Here is a 21,263-nt window from a genome sequence, read left to right on the forward strand (position 1 = left end):
GGGAGGGGGAGGGGGAGGGGGAGAGGGAGAGGGAGAGGGAGGGGGAGGGGGAGGGGGAGGGGGAGAGGGAGGGGGAGAGGGAGGGGGAGGGGGAGAGGGAGAGGGAGGGGGAGGGGGAGGGGGAGGGGGAGGGGGAGAGGGAGAGGGAGAGGGAGGGGGAGGGGGAGAGGGAGGGGGAGGGGGAGAGGGAGAGGGAGGGGGAGAGGGAGAGGGAGAGGGAGGGGGAGGGGGAGAGGGAGGGGGAGGGGGAGAGGGAGGGGGAGGGGGAGGGGGAGGGGGAGGGGGAGAGGGAGAGGGAGGGGGAGGGGGAGAGGGAGAGGGAGAGTAAAAGAAAACATGGACCCTGAGAACCAGCAGAGGATTCAGAGTTTGAAGGATCAGCGTGATGCAGAAATGCAGGCCAAAATCCAGGCGTTGGACCCTCAGCAAAGGGATGCACTCCTCCAGAGGGTCATGACAAGACTCCCTGGCTTGATGTTTGATGTGTTGGCCTTGTTGGAGGATTCGGTACAGCCGAGAGTCTATGATGGAGGTATTCTCCAGTGGTGCACCTGTTCTAACTGCAGGGAAATGAACACTGACCTGGAAAGACTCTGCTGCAGGCAAACACCAGAAACCTGTGTCAGTAACATGGCCCATATGCACCTGTATATACTGGACGAAGGGGTGTTACGGTTGGCTAGGGCAGCCTGGAATGACATATTTGCTGTTGATGATGTCCAGGAACCAGGTGCAGAGCAAAGGCAAAATAGACACACAGCCTATCGCCAGTTTGTTCTCTGGCAGTACGGTCGCCTAGGGGTGGGCAACAGAGTCGTTATCCCGAGCTGCTGTGTGTGGCGAATCAGAGACACTTTTCCAGACCCAAGAGAACAGTACATGGGTTTTAGGGTTCGCCGGCTCATATAGTCTATGATAGTTTAATTTTTTATGTAAATAGTTTGTTCCATCTGTCCTAATTATTTGAAAATAAAATTGATGTAAATACTGTTCTATTTATCCTATTCTGTTGTTTGAAAATAAATACAAATGGTTTTGAAAAACATGACAAACTTTTAATTTCACACCTTCACAAAAGTAGTATATACACACAAACAAACAAGCAATTAATTTTGTGGAAAACCTTCACCACGAGTCACATGTGTCCTAACTAGTTCTGCTGTAGGGGGTGGCTGTACTGGAGCCAAAAGACCTAAGTGCCTGGGATCATCTGTCCTGAGGGTCAGTTTCCTAGGAAGACCACCTCCACTTTGCATCCTCTTTGCAACGATGGCCCTCTGCAGGTCTGGAATGTAGGAGTAATCCTTTTTTTCCTTCATAGTGTAGACACTCCAGGATTTGGACCGCTTGTTGTAGTATCGTCTGTAGCTAAAAAATAAAAATAAAATAAACCATTTACAAATTTTAGATCAGTCGTGATTTACAACTTTTAGAAATACACTATAATATTCCTAAAGGGAATGAATATGCTTAGCAGATTATAAAAACTTACATCTTGTGTCCATCTCTATTTCTTGAAGGGAGCCGGTGATTGTGACAGTTGTAGTCTATAGCTGCAAGTATTGTCCTTGTGCGATACACTGCTGGCTTGTAGGAAAAACGCTTCCCTGCATACATGAGTATATGATTTTGGAAGTTTTCCAGATCTGATGTAGTCCTGTATTGTGGGAGAAAAAAAAAACATACACTTCAGTGTTATTTTGTTTGGTTAGTAACTAACATTCTACTCAACATACTCTGAACTGATCTGCAAAGAACAGGATTTGTTTTATTCTAATAAATGAAATGGGCTATAGTAGCACCATTTAGGATAACTTTCTAGTAAGTCACTGTTATTAGTGCACACTAAAGGTAATTTACATACCTGAAGTTGATGAACTTCTTGACATTCTTCAACCAATGCTTGTCTAGGACGATGGCGACTAATGCTTGGTGAGCTGATGAACCTGTAATCACACAACATAATCATATTATGAGAAGGACAATAGACCATACAGAGCAACACACGAAAATAAATTAGAAATACCTTGTTCTATCCACGTTTTTTCCTGGGTACCATCGCCAAGTGGTTCATGCTCACACGATCCAGTAGCCCAGGTGTGCTGGTTGCGAACATGGTGTATAACACCATGCCACTTCAGCTGCAGAAATAGAAACAATGTCTCTTTCCTTCTGTACACCCAGCAAAACAGTGATTTTTTACAGTATAGATTCACTTCTCAAAAACATACCTTAAATTCCTCTACAGAAGATGCTTGCTTTGCACAATACCAGAAATGGTTTACAATTTCACCGATCCAAGGCAAAATTTCAGACTGGTCCTTCATCAAACCAGCCTGAAAACAGGATGTGCCAGTGTGAGAAAACCACCATAAATATGCTGCTGCTTTTCAACAAGATATGTAAAAGGTTAAAATCCAGTTAATAACAAATCACTAATCACTCAAAAACATTGCTTACCCGTCGCAGCTTCTTCCCTAAATTCTTTGCGGCGTGCCAAATATCTAGGGAATGATGTAGACCCCATTGTTTGTATTTGCCATCTGGTTCTGTGGAAAAAGAAGTGTTTAGACTAAAATCAAATTGTGCGCATGTATGTATATGCATATATTCCATCATTATGGACAATTTCCTTACTCAGTAAAGCAGAAATCTGAGGGTGGGCATCGGTCACCACTTCCGATATATGGATCTCCGGCAATAATGCGTCCATTGTTCGGACAAAACACTCCTTCTCCATTATTGCCGAGTTCCTGTTCGTTTCACGCTTATCCAGAGATACAATGTGCACTATGTCTCGAGATTCCTGCTCTATGGTGGTGTAGGTGCAATACTGTGCACAGTGGCCTAAAGAATGTAGAGCATAGTGGTAAATATGTAGCGTGCAAATCATTATTTCTCTCTGTCTTACTCAGAGACACACACACACACACACACACACACACAGAGAGACACACAGAGAGACACACAGAGAGACACACAGAGAGACACACACCTGGAGAATCCATTCTGCCATCCCCTGATGGAAAAAAAAAATTACAAGAGATATCACAACATGATCTTGACAAGTATTAGCAAACCACAGACATGACAATATAATCATAGGTAACAAAGGTATCAAAGCACTCTTACCAAGAATAACCACCTTGTCCTTTACACGTAATCGGGTCAGCACATCAGCTTGGATTTTCTGCCAAAACTCATCAACTGGTTCAATGCAGTACGTATCCTGGATTTTGAAAAATTTTGACTCTTCAACCATCCCTAGTTCCATGAATTTGAAGAGTAATGCCACTTTCCTGTAGTTATTCCCAGATAACAGGATATTTGTGGATAGCATGAAGTCCCCCCCTTGCATGCCATATTTCAAAAGAGGCTGTGAATTCCATTTCCAGAGCACGTGTCCAAAGGGGCAGAGCTACAATCAGCAAGTAAAATATGAACAACCAAAAAAAAAAAACACAAGAAAAGAAAAACAATTACTACATCAAACACTACTACACTACACCAAATTAACCTACAAATAACTGAAAGTTCTTGATTATTCAACCAAAAACTTTTATTTGAAACTACATGAAGCGATGAGCATTTTGATTACTGAAATAGCTATGTTACAGAAATCAGAGTTCAATTTCTTCCCAGAGTCAGTCACTGTTACTCCTCTAACACTACTATTAAGTGTAGTACACACATAGGAACAATGAAGGCATATACTGTTTGCTTACCCATTCCAAGACAAGACCAGTTCCTCGAGGCTTCATTTCAATCTGAAATGGTGGTCTTCCTGTGCATTTTTCCCCAGTAATTTTATTAGAAAAGGTGCATGCTTTCAGTGGAAGTTGCATAAATGAAGCAAGCATCTTCAGGTTGTCAAGGTAGGCAATGCAGGCCTTCTTTCCAACCAGGTCATCATCATTTTCAATTTTTAAATGGTCTGGCACATCAGTCATCTGGTCGTCGGTTGAGTTGGGAACAGCTGCATCAAGCACGGTCTCGTCCATTGATATTTCTTGAAGCTGCTCAATATTACCGACTTTTGAAGCTGCACCACCAACTCTGCATAAAAAGGCAAAATATGAAAAGGTCTTATATTTTTGTATAGTGAAAAATGACCATTACTACTAGTACAACCCTACAACATACCAATTGTGCATCAAATGAAGCTAGTGAATATAACATACCGTAGTTGAAGAAAAGGAATACAATCCTCATCAGAGCTGTCCCCATCCTCACATAATCTTGGGTCTTTCCAACTCTCATCCATTTCTATACTGTACATAAACACACATATGCATAAATACAAAAGACAAAATCAATAACAAAATGAAAACGGAGTCATAAGACACTTACAAACTGATCCTTGGATCATTTGCTGCCTCCTCATCTGGAGAGTCATGCTGCTCTTCTTTCTCTACAACATCTAGAGATTGCATGCTGCAGTAAAATAGAGGTAGACAATAATAGTATAGATAATTAGATGTATTGGGGAAAAGTAAATTGCATTCTGTCCACATTAGTTCAAGCAAACAACATTGTCACTGTTTCGCTGTAGTTGGTGGCAGGCAGCACTGGCCTACAGTACTCAACACTCCTCAAACTGTTTTTTTGTTTGCAATGGAGACATGATGTGTAAGACAAGGGTGAGAGCATGCCTTGATACCTTTTCATGTGCTTAATTTTAACCAAGTAAAACACGACTAGTATGTGACTGTTGTGCGACAGTAGGCAAGTTTTGATGGAAAGGGCGCAAGAGATACGAGACTTCAAACCAGAGGCTCACACCACTAACTCCAAGGAATATAGCCTACAGCTATAAAAACTCACCTGGCCTCTAATATAGCGACCTCATCTTCTCTAAGGCATTCTTCCAGGATGTGTACCCCTTCAATGGGAATTTCACCCCTGACAAATCAGAAAATATGACATGAGAAAAAAAATTGAAAAGGCTATGCAAAAAATTATGGCCCAGTAAAACATGCAATAATACCTATCATAGTCCGACTCCTCGGTAATACTCGAGACCACAGGCTGTGGAGGTTCGCAGGATAGTTTGTGGGGAGTAGATGTAACTTGCTGTTTTTGAAAGCTTTAGGGAAATAAAAGAGAACATTTGTCTAATTCAGTTTCACAGCAACACATAAACATTATATAATTGTAACAAAGATGAATGAAGTTTACATGCTAAATCAGATGAAGATTTCCAAAAATTGGATGCTTGTCCTAGCAGAAGTGAGCAAGTATCTTGACTATGGCTAATCATTCTGAATGAATTTGCATTCTACAAGACACGTCTGTGTGGTTACAATCAGCAGTGTTGTCTAGTTGCTAGTGATGAGCAAGAATGTGAGAAGACAAAAAAAAAAAAAAAAAAAAAAAACAAGGCTAATTACTTTGCTGATTATTTTGAACAAGCAAAACATTTGAGTTCGACTTTTGGTGAAGTAACGTTAACTTAGTCATCATGCACTGACTACAACAACCCTTCTTGTTTGTAGAACACAGAAGTATTGCACAAAAACAACATGAGGGTGGAAATTCGTCCGTACAAAAGTTTTACTCTGAAACGTTAGCTAACAATAATCGGAAATGACACAATCAAGTAACTTTATACATATAACAAAAGAGAAGCTATGAAGATAATGACAATATTACGAATCTTCCTCCTTTCATACTTTGTACGTTACATGTTGAGTAGACTGCACTGTTTAGCGCAAACATTTGCTATTTGCATTTCATTGATTGTAAAGTTCAAATCAGAACGAGAATGCTAACTTAGCTATAGGCTATAGCTAAGTTAGCTAACCATCAAAACATAGAATTATATGGTTTACTAGCTTACGTTACCAGATTGATAATTAGCTACTCTACTACCATTGCTTGATTCATGAAGATAAACAGAGGATAATATAGTTTCCGTAACATAATCAGGAAGACAACAACAAAAAACAATAGATAGAATGCAAGCAATAAGTTAGACTTACTAGTCCAAAAGCATAGCAGCCAAGTCAGCATCGGTCGGGCACCCTTCCTCCTCCTTCAGCTCACGCCAACGAGAAAATGCAGGGCCAATGTTGATCCTCGTCCTGCCTTTAACACGATCGCTTTCTCGTTTTCTTTTTTTGCTTTCCTCCGACAAAACCTTAGCTTTCTTACTTTTTTGCGCTGCTTCGGCCATAACTATAACATCCGGCACACAAACAATAGTTTGGCTCGCAAGTCCGCTTTTCAGGAAGTGTGGGCGGTAGTGGAAGTGACGTATATGCCGTAAAGCAGTCGAATTTTGTAGTTCTTTTTGTTGTGGGGTTACTACCCGAAACCCGAAGTTTTAAAGTACGATTAAAAACGATACAGACCCGTCAGGCTATGGCAGACGTGTCATTCAACTTATTGTAAGTCGATGTATCATCACAAGATTCATGAAACTATATTATGAAGGTTGAAAAGTTACCTAGTGCTGCTTTAACTCTTTTAAAGTGAATTGGCACAAAATAGACTATTAATGATGACAAAAGGAACATACCGGTAAACAAATCACATTACATTTATTCTAACTTGCTTAGCTTTCACTGTCACACACAATCGTTGTATAACGTTATCTATGCAAACCATGAGCTTTAGGGTTTAACTTAGTTACCAAATTACAGTTAAACAACTAGAATAGTTGTGTTTTACATTTGATCATTTAGCAGACGTTTTTATTCAAAGGGACTAACAAATGATGAGACCAATCATATAGTTTAATAACTTTAATACAAATATAAGCATTTTTCACTTGTTTTTGCACATTAAATACTTGTAATTTAATTTATGCACGTGCGCAGCATAATTAGGCTTAAAGTTACCTGTACGTTACCTAACAGTAGCTAAGGCTGTAGCACCGACATGATAACAGAAACGAACAATTTACAAATCTTTAAGCAAATCTTGCAATTAAATAAGTTAACATTTGCTTTGAGAACGACATGACAAACACAATTCTTACCTGGAGCTCGACACTTCGTGGTCCCGCTGGGAGGCAATCATATCACGAAGACAACAAGAACCCGCGATTGATTTCCTCCTGGCCGCGGCGCGGTGACGCATGCGCAGTTTGCGATGACAGAACTAAGGCTATTTTTGTTACAGAAATCTTCATCGTCTAAGCCTAACGCTTAGAGTGAGTGTTTAATTATTATTTTTTAAATATTGCTGATATTGCTGTTAACAAATAGTTGTATGGGTAGAACATTACGAAACAAATATATGGGAATATACTGCAATTATATGCAAAATAGCCTATATTAAAGGAAATATAAAGGAATAAAGGAAACTAAAGCTTTTTTAATATAGCTACTGCAATGTATGCATATTGACTATATTTAAAAAATATGGCTATATTTTAACACATACAATATTTAGTAATTAAGATATAAATAGTATTACATGTAATATCCATTAAGTTGTATCCTTTATTGTGTAGCCTTACTGTATATTGAATTTTCCATATTAATGTGAATGCATGTACACACACATAAACACTTTTACAGAATGAGTTACAACAAATTTCTACTTCCCATCATGCTTTACTTCTGATTTAAAGGAGGTTAAATGTTAAAATTAATTGTTATTTGATGTGTTTTTGCTCAATTTAAAAACCTGTAAAACTGTTACTTTTATTAACAATAATGTCGGTGCACTTTTCAGCAGTTACAGCTCTTTGCTAAATATGTAGGAACATGCCAGTGTGCTTGACTTGTGTTATTGTTAACTGTATGTGTGTGTATGTGTGTGTATATATATATATAAATATATATATATATATTTTTTCTTTTCTTTGCATTAGGGTTACCCATTTTTATTCGTTTTACTTGCTAATTAATTTACTAAAGTAAAATCTCACTGATTTGCAGGGGTTGTATTTAACACAATCCAGCATATATTTTTTTTACAGTGTAGGACATATATGATTGAAAATACATGAATATTGTATGTAATAAAGTTCGTAGTGTGAGGAAGGAAGAGGACACGGGGGTCGGCTGGACGGTTGATGCTATTTTATTTATTAACTCAATATTCAAGGCACACTCCGTAGTGTGGAGATTCTTTCCAACTCAAAACACTCGCGATCACTTCCGGGTCGGCACTTCCGGCTTCCGGTTTCTCAGTCTCTGTTCGGGCATCAACCGTCCGTCTCTCTCTCTCCCCCGACTGTGGTTCCACCGGTGTTTTATACCCTCTCCGCGCCCATTACTGGAACAAGAGACAGGTGTTATTAATCTGCTTCCAACCCACTCACTTACCGCTTGTCCCGCGGCTCTCTCTCCCGCTGCAGACCTCGCTGAACCACGCCCCTCTTGCCACATACCCCCACCGCCCGACTCAGGCCGGGGAGCCGTCCGGCCTGCAGCCCCCCCCCCCATTTCTGGAGAGGAAGTCGGCCACAGCCATCTGAGCACCCGGCCTGTGGACCACCTGGAACTTAAAAGGCTGAAGAGCTAGATACCAACGGGTGATCCGCGCGTTGGTATCCTTCATGCGGTGGAGCCATTGGAGAGGAGCGTGGTCCGAAAAGAGGGTGAACTCCCGCCCCAGGAGGTAGTAGCGGAGGGTGAGAACGGCCCACCTGATGGCAAGGCACTCCTTTTCGATGGTGCTGTACTTAGCCTCTCTCTTTGAGAGCTTGCGGCTAATGTACAGCACCGGCCGCTCTCCCCCCTCCACCTCCTGGGCCAGGACTGCGCCCAGCCCCCTGTCCGACGCGTCAGTCTGCAACAGAAAATGGAGAGAAAAGTCAGGGGAGTGTAAAAGCGGCCCGCCACATAGAGCAGCCTTAACTTGGGTGAAGGCCTGCTGGCACGGCTCCGTCCATTGGACCGTATCTGGTAGCCCCTTTCTAGTAAGGTCAGTCAAAGGGCTGGTGAGGTCCGAATAATTTGGTATAAACCGTCTATAATATCCCGCCAGCCCCAAGAACTGCCTTACCTCCTTTTTGCCTTTTTGGTCTTGGGTCTCGGACAGGTTGCAATCGCTGCGGTCTTATCAATTTGGGGACGCACCTGTCCATGACCCAAGTGGAAGCCCAGATACCTTACCTCCACCCGCCCAATCGCACACTTCTTTGGGTTGGCCGTGAGCCCCGCTCCCCTCAGCGACCTCAAGACCGCCCTGACATGCTGCATATGCCGCTGCCAATCGTGACTGTAAATCACGATATCATCCAGATAGGCAGCAGCATATGCGGCATGGGGACGCAAAATCCTGTCCATGAGGCGCTGAAAGGTAGCGGGCGCCCCGAACAACCCAAAAGGAAGCGTGACAAATTGGTGCAATCCAAACGGTGTGGTGAAAGCTGTCTTTTCTTTGGACAATGGAGACAAGGGGATCTGCCAATAGCCCTTTGTTAAGTCCAATGTCGAATAAAATCGAGCCGTGCCCAGCCGATCAAGCAACTCGTCAACCCGCGGCATTGGATAAGCGTCGAATTTCGACACTGCATTCACCTTGCGATAGTCCACACAGAACCTGACCGAGCCGTCAGTCTTAGGAACCAAAACTATCGGGCTCGCCCAGTCACTGTTAGACTCCTCTATTACTCCCATATCGAGCATTGCGCCTAATTCCTCCAGAACCACCTTTTTTTTGTGCTCAGGCAAGCTATATGGCCGGCTGCAAACTACCACGCCCGGCTCGGTCTCGATATGGTGCTGAATCAAATTGGTACGTCCCGGTAGGGGCGAGAACACGTCGGCGAACTCTGCCTGTAATTTAGACAAATCAGTGAGTTGGAGCGGTGAGAGATGATCTCCCCCCGGGGCCAGCGCGACCGATTGTGCTTTGATGCTCGCCTCTGGCCCGAGATCATCCTCTCCCCCGATCACCGTTGCCAACAACACCGATTCCACCTCATTCCATTTTTTAAGGAGGTTGAGGTGGTATATTTGACGTGCCCCGTTCCTATCGGATCGTATCACTTCATAATCGAGGTCTCCAATTTGTCGTGCGACCTCAAACGGCCCCTGCCACTTCGACATTAATTTAGAGCTCGAGGTAGGGAGTAACACGAGCACTTTTTCTCCCGGTGTAAATTTGCGTAGCTTCGTACCCCTGTTATATGACCGGCTCTGGTGGTCCTGGGCTTGCAACAAATTCTCCCTAGATAGCCGCCCCAAGGTGTGGAGTTTTGTTCGCAAGTCCAGCACATACTGAATTTCATTTTTCGCCAAAGAAGGCCCCTCCTCCCAAGTTTCTCACAGGACGTCCAGCTCCCCCCGTGGCTGGCGTCCGTAGAGAAGCTCGAAGGGGGAAAACCCTGTGGAGGCTTGAGGGACCTCCCGCACGGCAAATAAGAGGGGTTCCAACCACCTATCCCAATTTTTGGCGTCCTCCTGTACGAACTTACGGATCATGGATTTAAGTGTGCGATTAAACCGTTCGACCAAGCCGTCCGTTTGTGGGTGATAGACGCTTGTTCGAATGGACTTAATGCCCAATAACCTGTATAGTTCGCTTAGTGTACGTGACATAAACGCCGTGCCTTGATCAGTGAGGATTTCTTTCGGAATCCCCACCCGGGAGATTAGACGAAACAGTGCGTCCGCAACACTCTTCGCGGAGATGTTGCGGAGGGCCACTGCTTCCGGGTATCGTGTTGCGTAGTCCACGATAACTAGCGCAAAACGATGCCCGCGTGCGGATCGCTCTAATGGCCCGATGAGGTCCATCGCAATTCTCTCGAAGGGGACCTGCATTAAAGGAAGTGGGCGCAAGGGCGCTTTTGGGGAGGCCAGTGGATTCACCAACTGACATTCAGGGCAAGACGCGCACCACCTGCGCACATTGTCATGAATGCCTGGCCAAAAAAATCGGGTAATTAAGCGATTCAGTGTGGCCGCCTGTCCCAGGTGGCCCGCCATCGGGTTAGAGTGAGCCGCCTGGAAAAGCATTTCCCGGCGGCTCTTTGGTACTAATAACTGAGTTGTATCCACTTTTGTCTGAGTGTCTTGGGTCACTCGATACAACCGATCCTTAATTATGGCAAAATAAGGATACGTGACGGGCAAGGCGGGTTGGAGAGACTGACCGTCGATAGAGCGGACCTGCTGAAAGGCATGTTTTAGGGTCTCATCTTGAGACTGCTCCAGAGGGAAGTCATCGCGGTCCGAGAGAATCAGTCTCTCGACCCCGCTCGGTTCCTCTGGAGCTGTTCCCAAGGGTCCCGTATCAGTCTCGCCAACCTGCACTCGCGCCGCCCCGTTCCTAGCCTTGTTTTCCCAAGCGGCATCCGCACATAACGCCCCCAATAACGCCGAGAAGGCGGGCCAATTCGTTCCCAGAATTAGCGGATGCTGGAGGTGGGGACTAACCGCCACCTCAATGCTATGTTTTTCTCCCCTGAACTGTATCGTGACCGGGACCAGCGGATATTCCACCACATCCCCGTGCACACACCGCACCTTAACCACGCGGCCAGTATCCAATGCCCCAGGCTGCATCAGGCTTTGATGGATCGAGGTTTGGTTACATCCTGAATCCACCAAGGCCTGATATGTACCCCCCTTGATACTCACAGGAATTTGGTACTCTCCTGCTTGATCGGGGGTGGTCCGCTGGAAGTCCGGGACCCGGATCATTGTCCCGACGTCCATCATCGGACCCTGCGGCGGGGAGTGGGTTGGAAAATGAGCGCGGAGGGGGGGTGGAACCGGATCCGTTATCCCCGCCCGACCCCAGCAGCCCCGCCCCCCTGGACGGGGCCCTCGAACTCCCGAAGTGCCCTGGGCCCATTCCACCCCGGCCTCTGGGGGAAATGCGAGGGGGCCCTGGAGGGCGGGACCTAGGGAGAGGGACAGGGCGAGAGGGAGAGACAGAGGGGGGAGAGAGAGAGGGAGAGGTTAGCAGGGGCTCGCCGACCCCCGGGCACGCCACCAGGTGGTCCTCCGCCAGATTGATGGCCGTCGTCAGCGACGTGGGCCGGTGGCACCGGACCCACTCGGCGGTCTTCTTGGGTAGCCGAGCGATAAACTGCTCCAGTACCACCAGATCGACGATGTGGTCCACGTCGCTTCCACCGGCCAGTAGCTATTTGCGGCACGAGTCCCGGAGCTGTTGGGCCATCGCGAAGGGTCGGCCGGCCTCGCCCCATTCCAGCGAGCGGAATCTCTGGCGATGTTGTTCTGGGGTCCGACCGACCCGCTGGATAATGGCCCTCTTTAGGTCTTCATATTCCAGGAGGTTCGCCACCGGCAGTTGTTGGGCGGCCGCCTGGGCTTCTCCCGTAAGCAGTGGTATCAGGCGCACCGGCCACTGTGCCCGGGGCCACCCGCAGGCCTCCACGGCTTTCTGAAAGAGGTCTATAAAGGCCTCCGGGTCATCTTGTGGCCCCATCTTGTGCAGGGGCACGTGGACCGGTGCGCTGGTCAGCCCGGCGGCTTCGGTGCGAACCTCCCGGTCGATCCAGCTCCGGAACCTCTCGCGGTCCTCTTGCTGGCCTCGGACAATGGCCTCGAAGCGGCGCTCCTGGTCTGCCCGCAGGTCCAGCATGGACTGATGTTGCTCTTGGTGGAGGGCCGCGAGGGAGGTGATGATATCCGCAAACGGCGAGGCGGAGGGCGTTTGCATGGCGGCAGCGCTGTCCTACTTCCTTCCCGGGTTTCGGCACCAATGTAACAAAGTTCGTAGTGTGAGGAAGGAAGAGGACACGGGGGTCGGCTGGACGGTTGATGCTATTTTATTTATTAACTCAATATTCAAGGCACACTCCGTAGTGTGGAGATTCTTTCCAACTCAAAACACTCGCGATCACTTCCGGGTCGGCACTTCCGGCTTCCGGTTTCTCAGTCTCTGTTCGGGCATCAACCGTCCGTCTCTCTCTCTCCCCCGTCTGTGGTTCCACCGGTGTTTTATACCCTCTCCGCGCCCATTACTGGAACAAGAGACAGGTGTTATTAATCTGCTTCCAACCCACTCACTTACCGCTCGTCCCGCGGCTCTCTCTCCCGCTGCAGACCTCGCTGAACCACGCCCCCCTTGCCACATTGTACAATTTGTATATGTGGTTTTTGAAGCATATATGATCCTTATAGTTTTCTGTTGGAACATATAAGAATCACATATGTTTTTAGCAAGACTTTTCCATATGGGTTCCCTCTCACCTATCCACTATGGTTTCATCTTCACTCCCTCCACCTGCTCAGTTCTCAGCACTGGACACTAACAGTGCTACCAACACTCTTTGCTCCACTCTAACATCCTCCTTAGACAGTTTTTGCCCCCATTCATCCAGACCAGCCCGCCCCACCCCATCTGCCCCCTGGCTGTCTGATGTTCTCTGTGAACATCGCTCTGGACTCAGGGCGGCAGAGAGGAAATGGCAGAAATCTAAAAACTATACTGACCTTGCCTTTTATCAGTCTCTTCTCTCTTCTTTCTCTACAAATGTCACCACTGCTAAAACAACATACTACCACAACTAAATCAACAATTGCTCTGAATTTCGCACACTCTTTAATCATTTAAAACATTCTCCTCTCTCCTTTGTCCTCCTCCTTCCCCTCCTTCATCAACTCTTACAGCTGATGACTTTGCATCATTTTTCACAAACAAAACATCTCTCATCCTCAACCAGTTCTCCTCACCACAAACTGACACGCACATCTCAACAACTAACACGAACACGCTTCCATCCTTCTCTCCGCGGCAGATATTTCTGAACTCATCCTTTCCAATCACCCTACTACCTGTCCACTTGATCCTATACCCACTCACCTCCTTCAGGCTATTTCTTCTCCAATCACTCCTGCACTCACTCACATTGTCAACACTTCTCTTCACACGGGAACCTTTCCCACAGCATTTAAGCAGGCTCGGGTAACCCCACTGCTTAAGAAACCCTCTCTGAATCCAGCACTTTTAGAAAACTACCGACCGGTATCCCTTCTGCCTGTCATTGCAAAGACCCTTGAGCGAGTTGTGTTCAATCAACTCTCTATGTTTCTTGAACAGAACAACCTCCTAGACAACAACCAATCCAGCTTCAAAAGTGGCCATTCGACTGAGACTGCCTTGCTCTCGGTAACTGAGGCACTGAGACTGGCAAAAGCAGCTTCCAGATCCTCAGTGCTCATTCTGCTGGATCTGTCTGCTGCTTTTGACACAGTTAACCACCAGATCCTCCTGTCAACACTTAAGAAGACGGGTATCTCAGGAACTGCTCTCCAGTGATTCAGGTCTTACCTCTCTGGTAGGTCCTACAGGGTGTCATGGAGAGGTGAAGTGTCTAAGTCACATCATCTAGCTACTGGGGTTCCCCAGGGCTCAGTGCTTGGACCACTTCTCTTCTCCATCTACATGTCATCATTAGGTTCTGTCATTCAGAAACACGGCTTCTCCTATCACTGCTATGCTGATGACACTCAACTCTACTTCTCATTTCAACCAGATGATCCTACAGTCAGTGTTCGTATCGCTGCCTGTCTGACAGACGTTTCTGACTGGATGAAGGAGCATCACCTTAAACTCAATCTTGCAAAGACAGAATTACTTGTTTTCTCAACCAACCCAGCACTTCATCAAAATGTCTCCATTCAGCTTGGTTCATCAACCATAACTCTGAATGTAAGTGTAAAACACCTAGATTTTATGAGCAGATCTTTAATGATGCAATTGACACTTCTCATTAAACTTTTCTTTTCAATTTATTGCAAATATAGTTTAAATGTGCAGGTGCATTTTTGACCCTAGCCCCCATTTTTGGCCCATTGCCAGGGGAAGGCTAAGCTCTCTCAGTAACACACTCTGCCTATGGAAACATCAGGTGAAATAATCTTCATCAAGAATAAAATCACATTTCGATATGCCTTTTGAAATTACCTCTCACTCCTGCACTGGAGAATGCAGATTTTGACCTGTTCCCTATATCGAGGGAATTTCGCACTGAGTCAGAACGACGAATTTGGGGATGCTCCCTAAGCATCAACGCATGTGAAGTATGAATGAAACTAGTCCAATCCTGATTGGTGCTACGCCATGACGTAGATTTGACGGCATACCCGGAAGCTATAAAAAAAATGCGCACAGAGTGTGGCAAGGGGGCGTGGTTCAGCGAGGTCTGCAGCGGGAGAGAGAGCTGCGGGATGAGTGGTAAGTGAGTTGGTTGGACGCAGATTAATAACACCTGTCTCTTGTTCCAGTAATGAGCGCGGAGAGGGTATAAAACACCGGTGGAACCGGAGACCGAGGAGAGAGAGAGGGACTGTTGACGCGCACCCACACGAGAGACTGAGTTGACTGAGCTTCGCCACAGAGCGATTTAGTAGACGCAGATCTAATATCGGGTGCAACCCCCATCCTTCTTTGGCACGATGAAGTAACGGCTGTAAAACCCTGACTCCCTGCCAGGGCCGGATTGAGACTCATTTTCAGCCCTGGAGTTTCATGCCTTAGACCGGCCCACTTTAGTTCATGACAGACTATATTAAAATAATGTGATTCCAACCTCAGAATATAAGTCTGCATAAGGTACACTATTTTTCATTGAGCAGGGCTCTTCCTATTACTTATGAATGACAATCCTACCTGCCCATTCTGGTGTGTTGGGCTCATGACTGGAGCTTGGTAACGTTACTGGGTGTTGCTCTTCACTATTAGCAGCAAAATGGACTAGAGGCGGCTGCTGCTGAAGAGCTAAGAAAAAGTTTGATGCGTGAACGTGGTTTGCAGACAGCATTTTTTTGCGCGGTCGCATCTTGCACTGCTCCTAACTACCTTAACGGGATAATTACTTACCGGCCTTTTTTATTCTGGCCTTTTCAGCGCCGCCTTTGCGCTTCGTATCACTCATTTTTATCTGACTTTTTTTTATTTTGAGCAACTTTCAAGGCGCTGTATCGGGGGCGGGGCCAGGGAGTCAAAATATAATCACGTCATCATTAACCTGCAGGCTGCACTATGTGAGAAAATATTAAGTAAAAAAGAGTGGGACTTCGGTAAAATAATAAATAAAAAGAGTTGGACCATGGTAAAATAAAAAAGTGGGGCTGCTGTGAGTGCAGGCAGCCTGGGGACAGCATCCATAGTTCAACCAAGTGCCATGACAACAACGGCCCTCGCGGCCTCAAAAACAGAACGGCCCACCGGGAATTTTCCCGGTGCTCCCGATTAGCCAATCCGGGCCTGCTCCCTGCCGGGAGGAGAAACCCTCTCTATAGCCCCCTTTCGTAGGAGTGTCTCTACCTCTTGTGCCATAACCAGAGCCTGCTCCGGGCCCACCTCTGTGGGTAGGACACCGCTGAAAGGAGGTGGACGCCTTCTGAACTGAATCACGTATCCCCTTTCTACTATCTGCAGGACCCAACAAGATATATTCGACAGACGTTTCCACTCGTCTAGAAAATCTACTAAGGGAACCAGCCTCTCGAGGCTGGCCTCTGGTGTACTTTGAGCAACAAGTGCTGTGCCCTGAAGCGGCGAACCGGCAGGGAACACCTGACTTGACTGCTCGGGAGCCCCCCGAAGAGGGAGCGGGTGGCCCGCGGGGACTGTCTGTGCCTCTGGCATTGCGGCGGGGTTGGCAGCGTAGCACCCAGAGGGAACCGCAGGAAGACGGGTACCGTGTGCTGAGGTAAGCACCGTCTTCCTGCGGAGGGGACAAACCTCAGCGTCCTGACCCTTCTGGCGTCAGGAACGCTTTGACGAGGCCTTCTTGGCAATAAGGACTGTCCTCAGATCACCCCTACCCCTCGAAGGCCTCGTCTGAGAGCGCTGCCTCGCTGCCCTGTCTCCCAATCTCTCTGTGGAGGTGTACGGGTGGCGACGCTCTGCCTCTGTTGCGCCCTGTGTGAGGAGCTGGTACTAAGCTTTTCCTTGGGCTGCTGTTTTTCTGCAGTAGCCCCTGGGACTTGGACCCGGAGAGGGAGGAATTGTTTCAGCGCCGCTACCTGTTTTCTAGACTCCTGGAACCTCTCGGTGACAGATTGTACTGCATCACCTTCGACCTTCGGCATCGCCCCATAACCATACTGCTTTAGCCCTATGATGTTACTATATGTTGACGTTTGAGGGCTAAAAACTCTATATGAAGCCGGTTTCTTCCACGACCTAGACACCTTGGGGTGCAGGTCGGGGAAGAACGGCAGGCCCCGACGTTGAGGCTCTACTGCACGAGAGGGCAGGAATCGCTCATCTAATTTACTCTGTCTTCGATGGGATTTAGATCTTTCTGTCGGCCAGTCAATATTTAACCTGGCCACAGCCCTCGTGAGCACCTCAACGAGCTCCTTACCAGCAGGTGACTGAAGTGGTGAGTCTTCAGTTGCGATGCTCTCAACGTCCACCTCCTCAGAGCTGGATAGTAGGAGCACCGGTGCCCCGCCCGGGGAGGAAGAAACCGCAGGGCGGGCTTCCAAACCCAGAGACGAGGCACTGGACGGTGCAGGTGAGGGCTGAGATATGGCTGGGCCCATCTCAAACCCCTCTGCAAGGTCCATTTGTGAACCCCACGACTGAAGCCGCCGCTCTGCCTCGGCAGCAGCGGGACCCGAGCCGCGGGGAACACGAGCCGAAGCACCCTCCTCGAAGAGTGCCCGGCGGGAGCGCAGCGTTCTTAACGGAAGCCGCTCACAATGCTCACAAGCAGCCCCCTCGAGGGCTGCCTGAGCGTGCTGCGCTCCCAAACAGGCTACACACAATGAATGTGTATCCCCACCCGTGATGTAGCGAGGGCAGGGGTAAACACACCTTGTGAACTGTTCGCTCGCCATAATATCTCCTTTTTTTTCTTTTATGTTATAATATAATGATATATTTAACAAAGGTGGAAAAATTCTCTCTCATAGACAGACAAAAACACCAAATAGACAGACAGGTTCACACAGATCGCTTGCTGAAGGCACAGAAGCTAGTTTCTGTTTGTGTTCGCAGATACATTACAGTTTCTGGTCGATGACGTCACCCCGCCTATGACGTTCAATCTCCTGATTGGACTGGTTCTACATGCGCTTCACGACGCAATCACGCAGAGGCGTTCTCACAGCGTTTTGACGCAGCTCGAGTTCCCAGATTGGGAACTTAGGTTTAACTTTTTGTCCTTCAATTGGCAAGCCATTCAAATGTTTGCCCAGTTGTTGGAGCATAGGTTCAATGGCTAAAGAATATAACATTCCTGACAAAGGACAACCTTGCCTAATACCTCTTCGTACTGACACTGGTTGACTTAGTCCTCCTCCAACCTTCAACATTGTAGAAACATCAGAATATAACTGTTTAACCTGATAACCGTCACGAGGACGGTGACGCACTGAAACTCTCTTTGCTTAAATTAGCTCAAAATTACTATCAGATGTAAGTAATTACCTTGACAAACTATACATCATTAAAAAGATCTAAGACTAAAGTTTAATTTTGTTACCTCTGTTTTATTCTCAAAGTCTTATAATGACCGTAATGTGTTAATATGTGCCAGGAGTTATGAATATGATCTTGGGCGTCGCTACCTTTTGATTGTAATATGCGCGTCATTTGCTCCCATTCATAAAATACTCCTCTTTGGTCGTCATGAAGACACTCGACAAAACAACTTCCCTCAGGGTTTTTACTTCAAATGTGTGCAGATGTGGAGAAATATTGATAGATTCTCACATGTTTGAGTCAAATTTCTATACAGAGAAGTATTATTTATTCAATCTTTATCCAAAATCCGCGGATGTGTGATTATGAGCGCAGTAGGCTGTGATATGCTGTGTTTTCAATTCATTCTGGCAGCCGGAGGGCGCTGGAAAGCTGTACTACTGAAAATTCACTCCATATATATGGATAGATGAAGAACAGACACACCATGTGACATTCAGGAAGTATCTGACATTTCCAAAACAACTTCCTGAGTTCTTTAGATCGCTATTTTATGCAGATAGACACGTTTTAAGACAATAAACACACAATCGCGGCAATATATGGTTGGTCTGTGTTCTTTATGCCATGTTGGGTGGTTTCATAATAGATGATATTTATAATGCAATGCTATTCCACATAGCTTTTAGCATTGTATATTTTCTGTCAGATTTTTTGACCCGAAGCTACATGAGATCACATATTGTTATATAAAACACTCGACTTATAAATTATAAAGTGATATGAAGCAAGTTTTGAATAAAACATGATTTTAATCGTATAAATTGTTGTTTTGCTGGTGTGCTAAGCTAACATGCTAGCTTGCCCTAGATGCACCTGCCACTGAGTAAATACTTTATTTTTATGAACATTTTCTAAATGTAAAACTACTGAAATGCTTATTTGGACGAAATGCATTCAATAGAGTCTCAGTGAGGGTAAAGTGAGAGGTTTGATTTAGAAATGAGGTTTGAATAGAACAGTTTGAATAGAGAATCGTTAGTAATTATAATGCAGACAAAAGAATAATAATTAGAGCCATAACCAGTCCGCAGAAGTGTGAATGTGTGTTGGGGAGACAAACTGAATGGGGCAGTTAATTTGCACCTCTAAACAATAGAGGCAAAATAGAATGAAAGCTGAGAAGACATGGCAATAAACATCAGTTGATATTTTAGAGATATCTCAAAATAAAATCACATGAAACGATCTTGTAAAACGTTTAATAAAATTCAGAGTTTTAGACTGATCATCTTCAGATCTGAAATATAACATGGTCAGACTTGTGGCTTTAGCTGTAGCGCATTTCTAGATTTCTCCAAGGCCCACTTCAATTTTATTTTCATAAAGATATTTCATACAAATAAATTTCTAATAACTTTACAAAACTTTGAAGCTTATTATAGCTTTTTTTTATTATAAAAAATATTATCATTTTGACTTTACAGTAAACTGCCAGGTGTCTGCTTTCAAATGAGACCATAATTATGCTTTTAGTGCAAAGGATTCACAAACTGTATTTGTTTTAGTCTGAGTATACATTTCTTAGGATTTTTTCAAAATTTAGAAATCAGCTTAACAGGTTAATCCATGAGATAAAATAATCGGTAATACTTTACTTGAAGGGGTGTGCATAAGTATGACATGACACGTCATGAATATGAAGGAGTTTTTATTCATGTTTATGACAACTGTCATTAAGTGTCATTCGCTCAATTATGTCATTTTTAATCCAAAGATGACATTATGTGATATGTCTTTGTTATGACAACTTGACGTAAACCAATACATCATAACCTGTCAGTGTCAGTGTCATTGTCATGACAACTTGACATTACCAAGACAACATAACCCGTCATAAACAGACATGAAATGACAGCAGATTATCAAATTTAAGAAAGTACTTAGCTTATAGGGTTAAACTGTCATGTGGTTGGTTTTGATGTTGACTGAGGCCATTATAATGTGATTTAAAAAAAAAATTCAGTGGCCCAAGTTTAATTTGCCATTAAAATGCAATTAGGTGTTAATACGCTGTCAAATTATTTTCTAATAACAGCATCCTTAATATATTTCAGTTCATAATGTTTTTTTTATTTAATTTTTTAAGTTTCCTTCACCAGCTTCAACAGAAGTTTAGATAATAGACCATTTTCAAATGTCTTAAAAATTAAATTATTGATTTTATTTCTCGAACTCCTGTTCATATTTCTAAGACCTGCCCTCTCACAGAACACCACAAGGCATGAATTTATACACTGGTGACCACCCCCAATTAAAGCAAAAAGGGGAAAACACGTACACAAATAATGGCCATTACACAAAATAAACATATATATTAGGGCTGTCCTCGACTAAGGATTAAGACAATCGAATCATAATGTTTGAATCTCTCTATGGTCGACTGATAGTCGAATCATCTGTGTGTGTGAATGAGTTGAGAGGGGCACGACACTGTCAGCAGAAGGGTAAAACTATTTTTATTTTCCTTTACACACTGCACACAGCAACAACTTTTAATAAAGCGACCAAAACTGCCTGCCAACTGACAGACGAACTGACAATGGCTTTCTTATTTAGGTTTAAATAGCCTAAAAAGTAATGTGGTGGATAAACATTCATAAACCGTTTTCTCATAACATGTTAAAGCCGCGATCGAAATACAGAACATCACACAAATATATAAAAGAACATTTTGATAAATAAACCTAAAAAAAATACCTGCCTAGAGAGGAAAAGAACACTTTAAATGCGTTTATATGCACGTTCTTAAGCCGATTACCTAAAGCGGGTGAAGATGTACGCGAAGCTCAGCTTCAGGATCTCAGGATCTGCACTCCGCGCGCCTCAGGATCTGCACTCACACCGCCACCTGACGCGCACATTATATACACGCAAACTCA

The 21,263-nt window shown here is 45.2% G+C and overlaps 1 protein-coding gene across 1 annotated transcript; it reads right to left on the bottom strand.

Moving 5' to 3' along the window:
* Positions 1-312: 312 nt before the first annotated feature.
* LOC137091672 (uncharacterized) lies at positions 313-15,065 on the bottom strand. The gene is made up of 16 exons (XM_067456308.1): positions 11,547-15,065; positions 5,982-8,229; positions 4,988-5,086; positions 4,825-4,902; positions 4,351-4,434; positions 4,182-4,271; positions 3,726-4,056; positions 3,133-3,418; positions 2,996-3,019; positions 2,638-2,847; positions 2,461-2,549; positions 2,232-2,336; positions 2,027-2,141; positions 1,865-1,946; positions 1,493-1,657; positions 313-1,368 (listed from the first exon to the last, which is right to left on the bottom strand). Exons 2-16 carry the CDS (start codon positions 6,173-6,175, stop codon positions 1,107-1,109), a joined length of 2,214 nt encoding a protein of 737 aa, XP_067312409.1. The 5' UTR covers positions 6,176-8,229; positions 11,547-15,065; the 3' UTR covers positions 313-1,106.
* Positions 15,066-21,263: the final 6,198 nt, after the last annotated feature.

Source organism: Pseudorasbora parva, chromosome 10 (genome assembly GCF_024679245.1).
Source record: "Pseudorasbora parva isolate DD20220531a chromosome 10, ASM2467924v1, whole genome shotgun sequence".
NCBI lineage: Eukaryota > Metazoa > Chordata > Actinopteri > Cypriniformes > Gobionidae > Pseudorasbora > Pseudorasbora parva.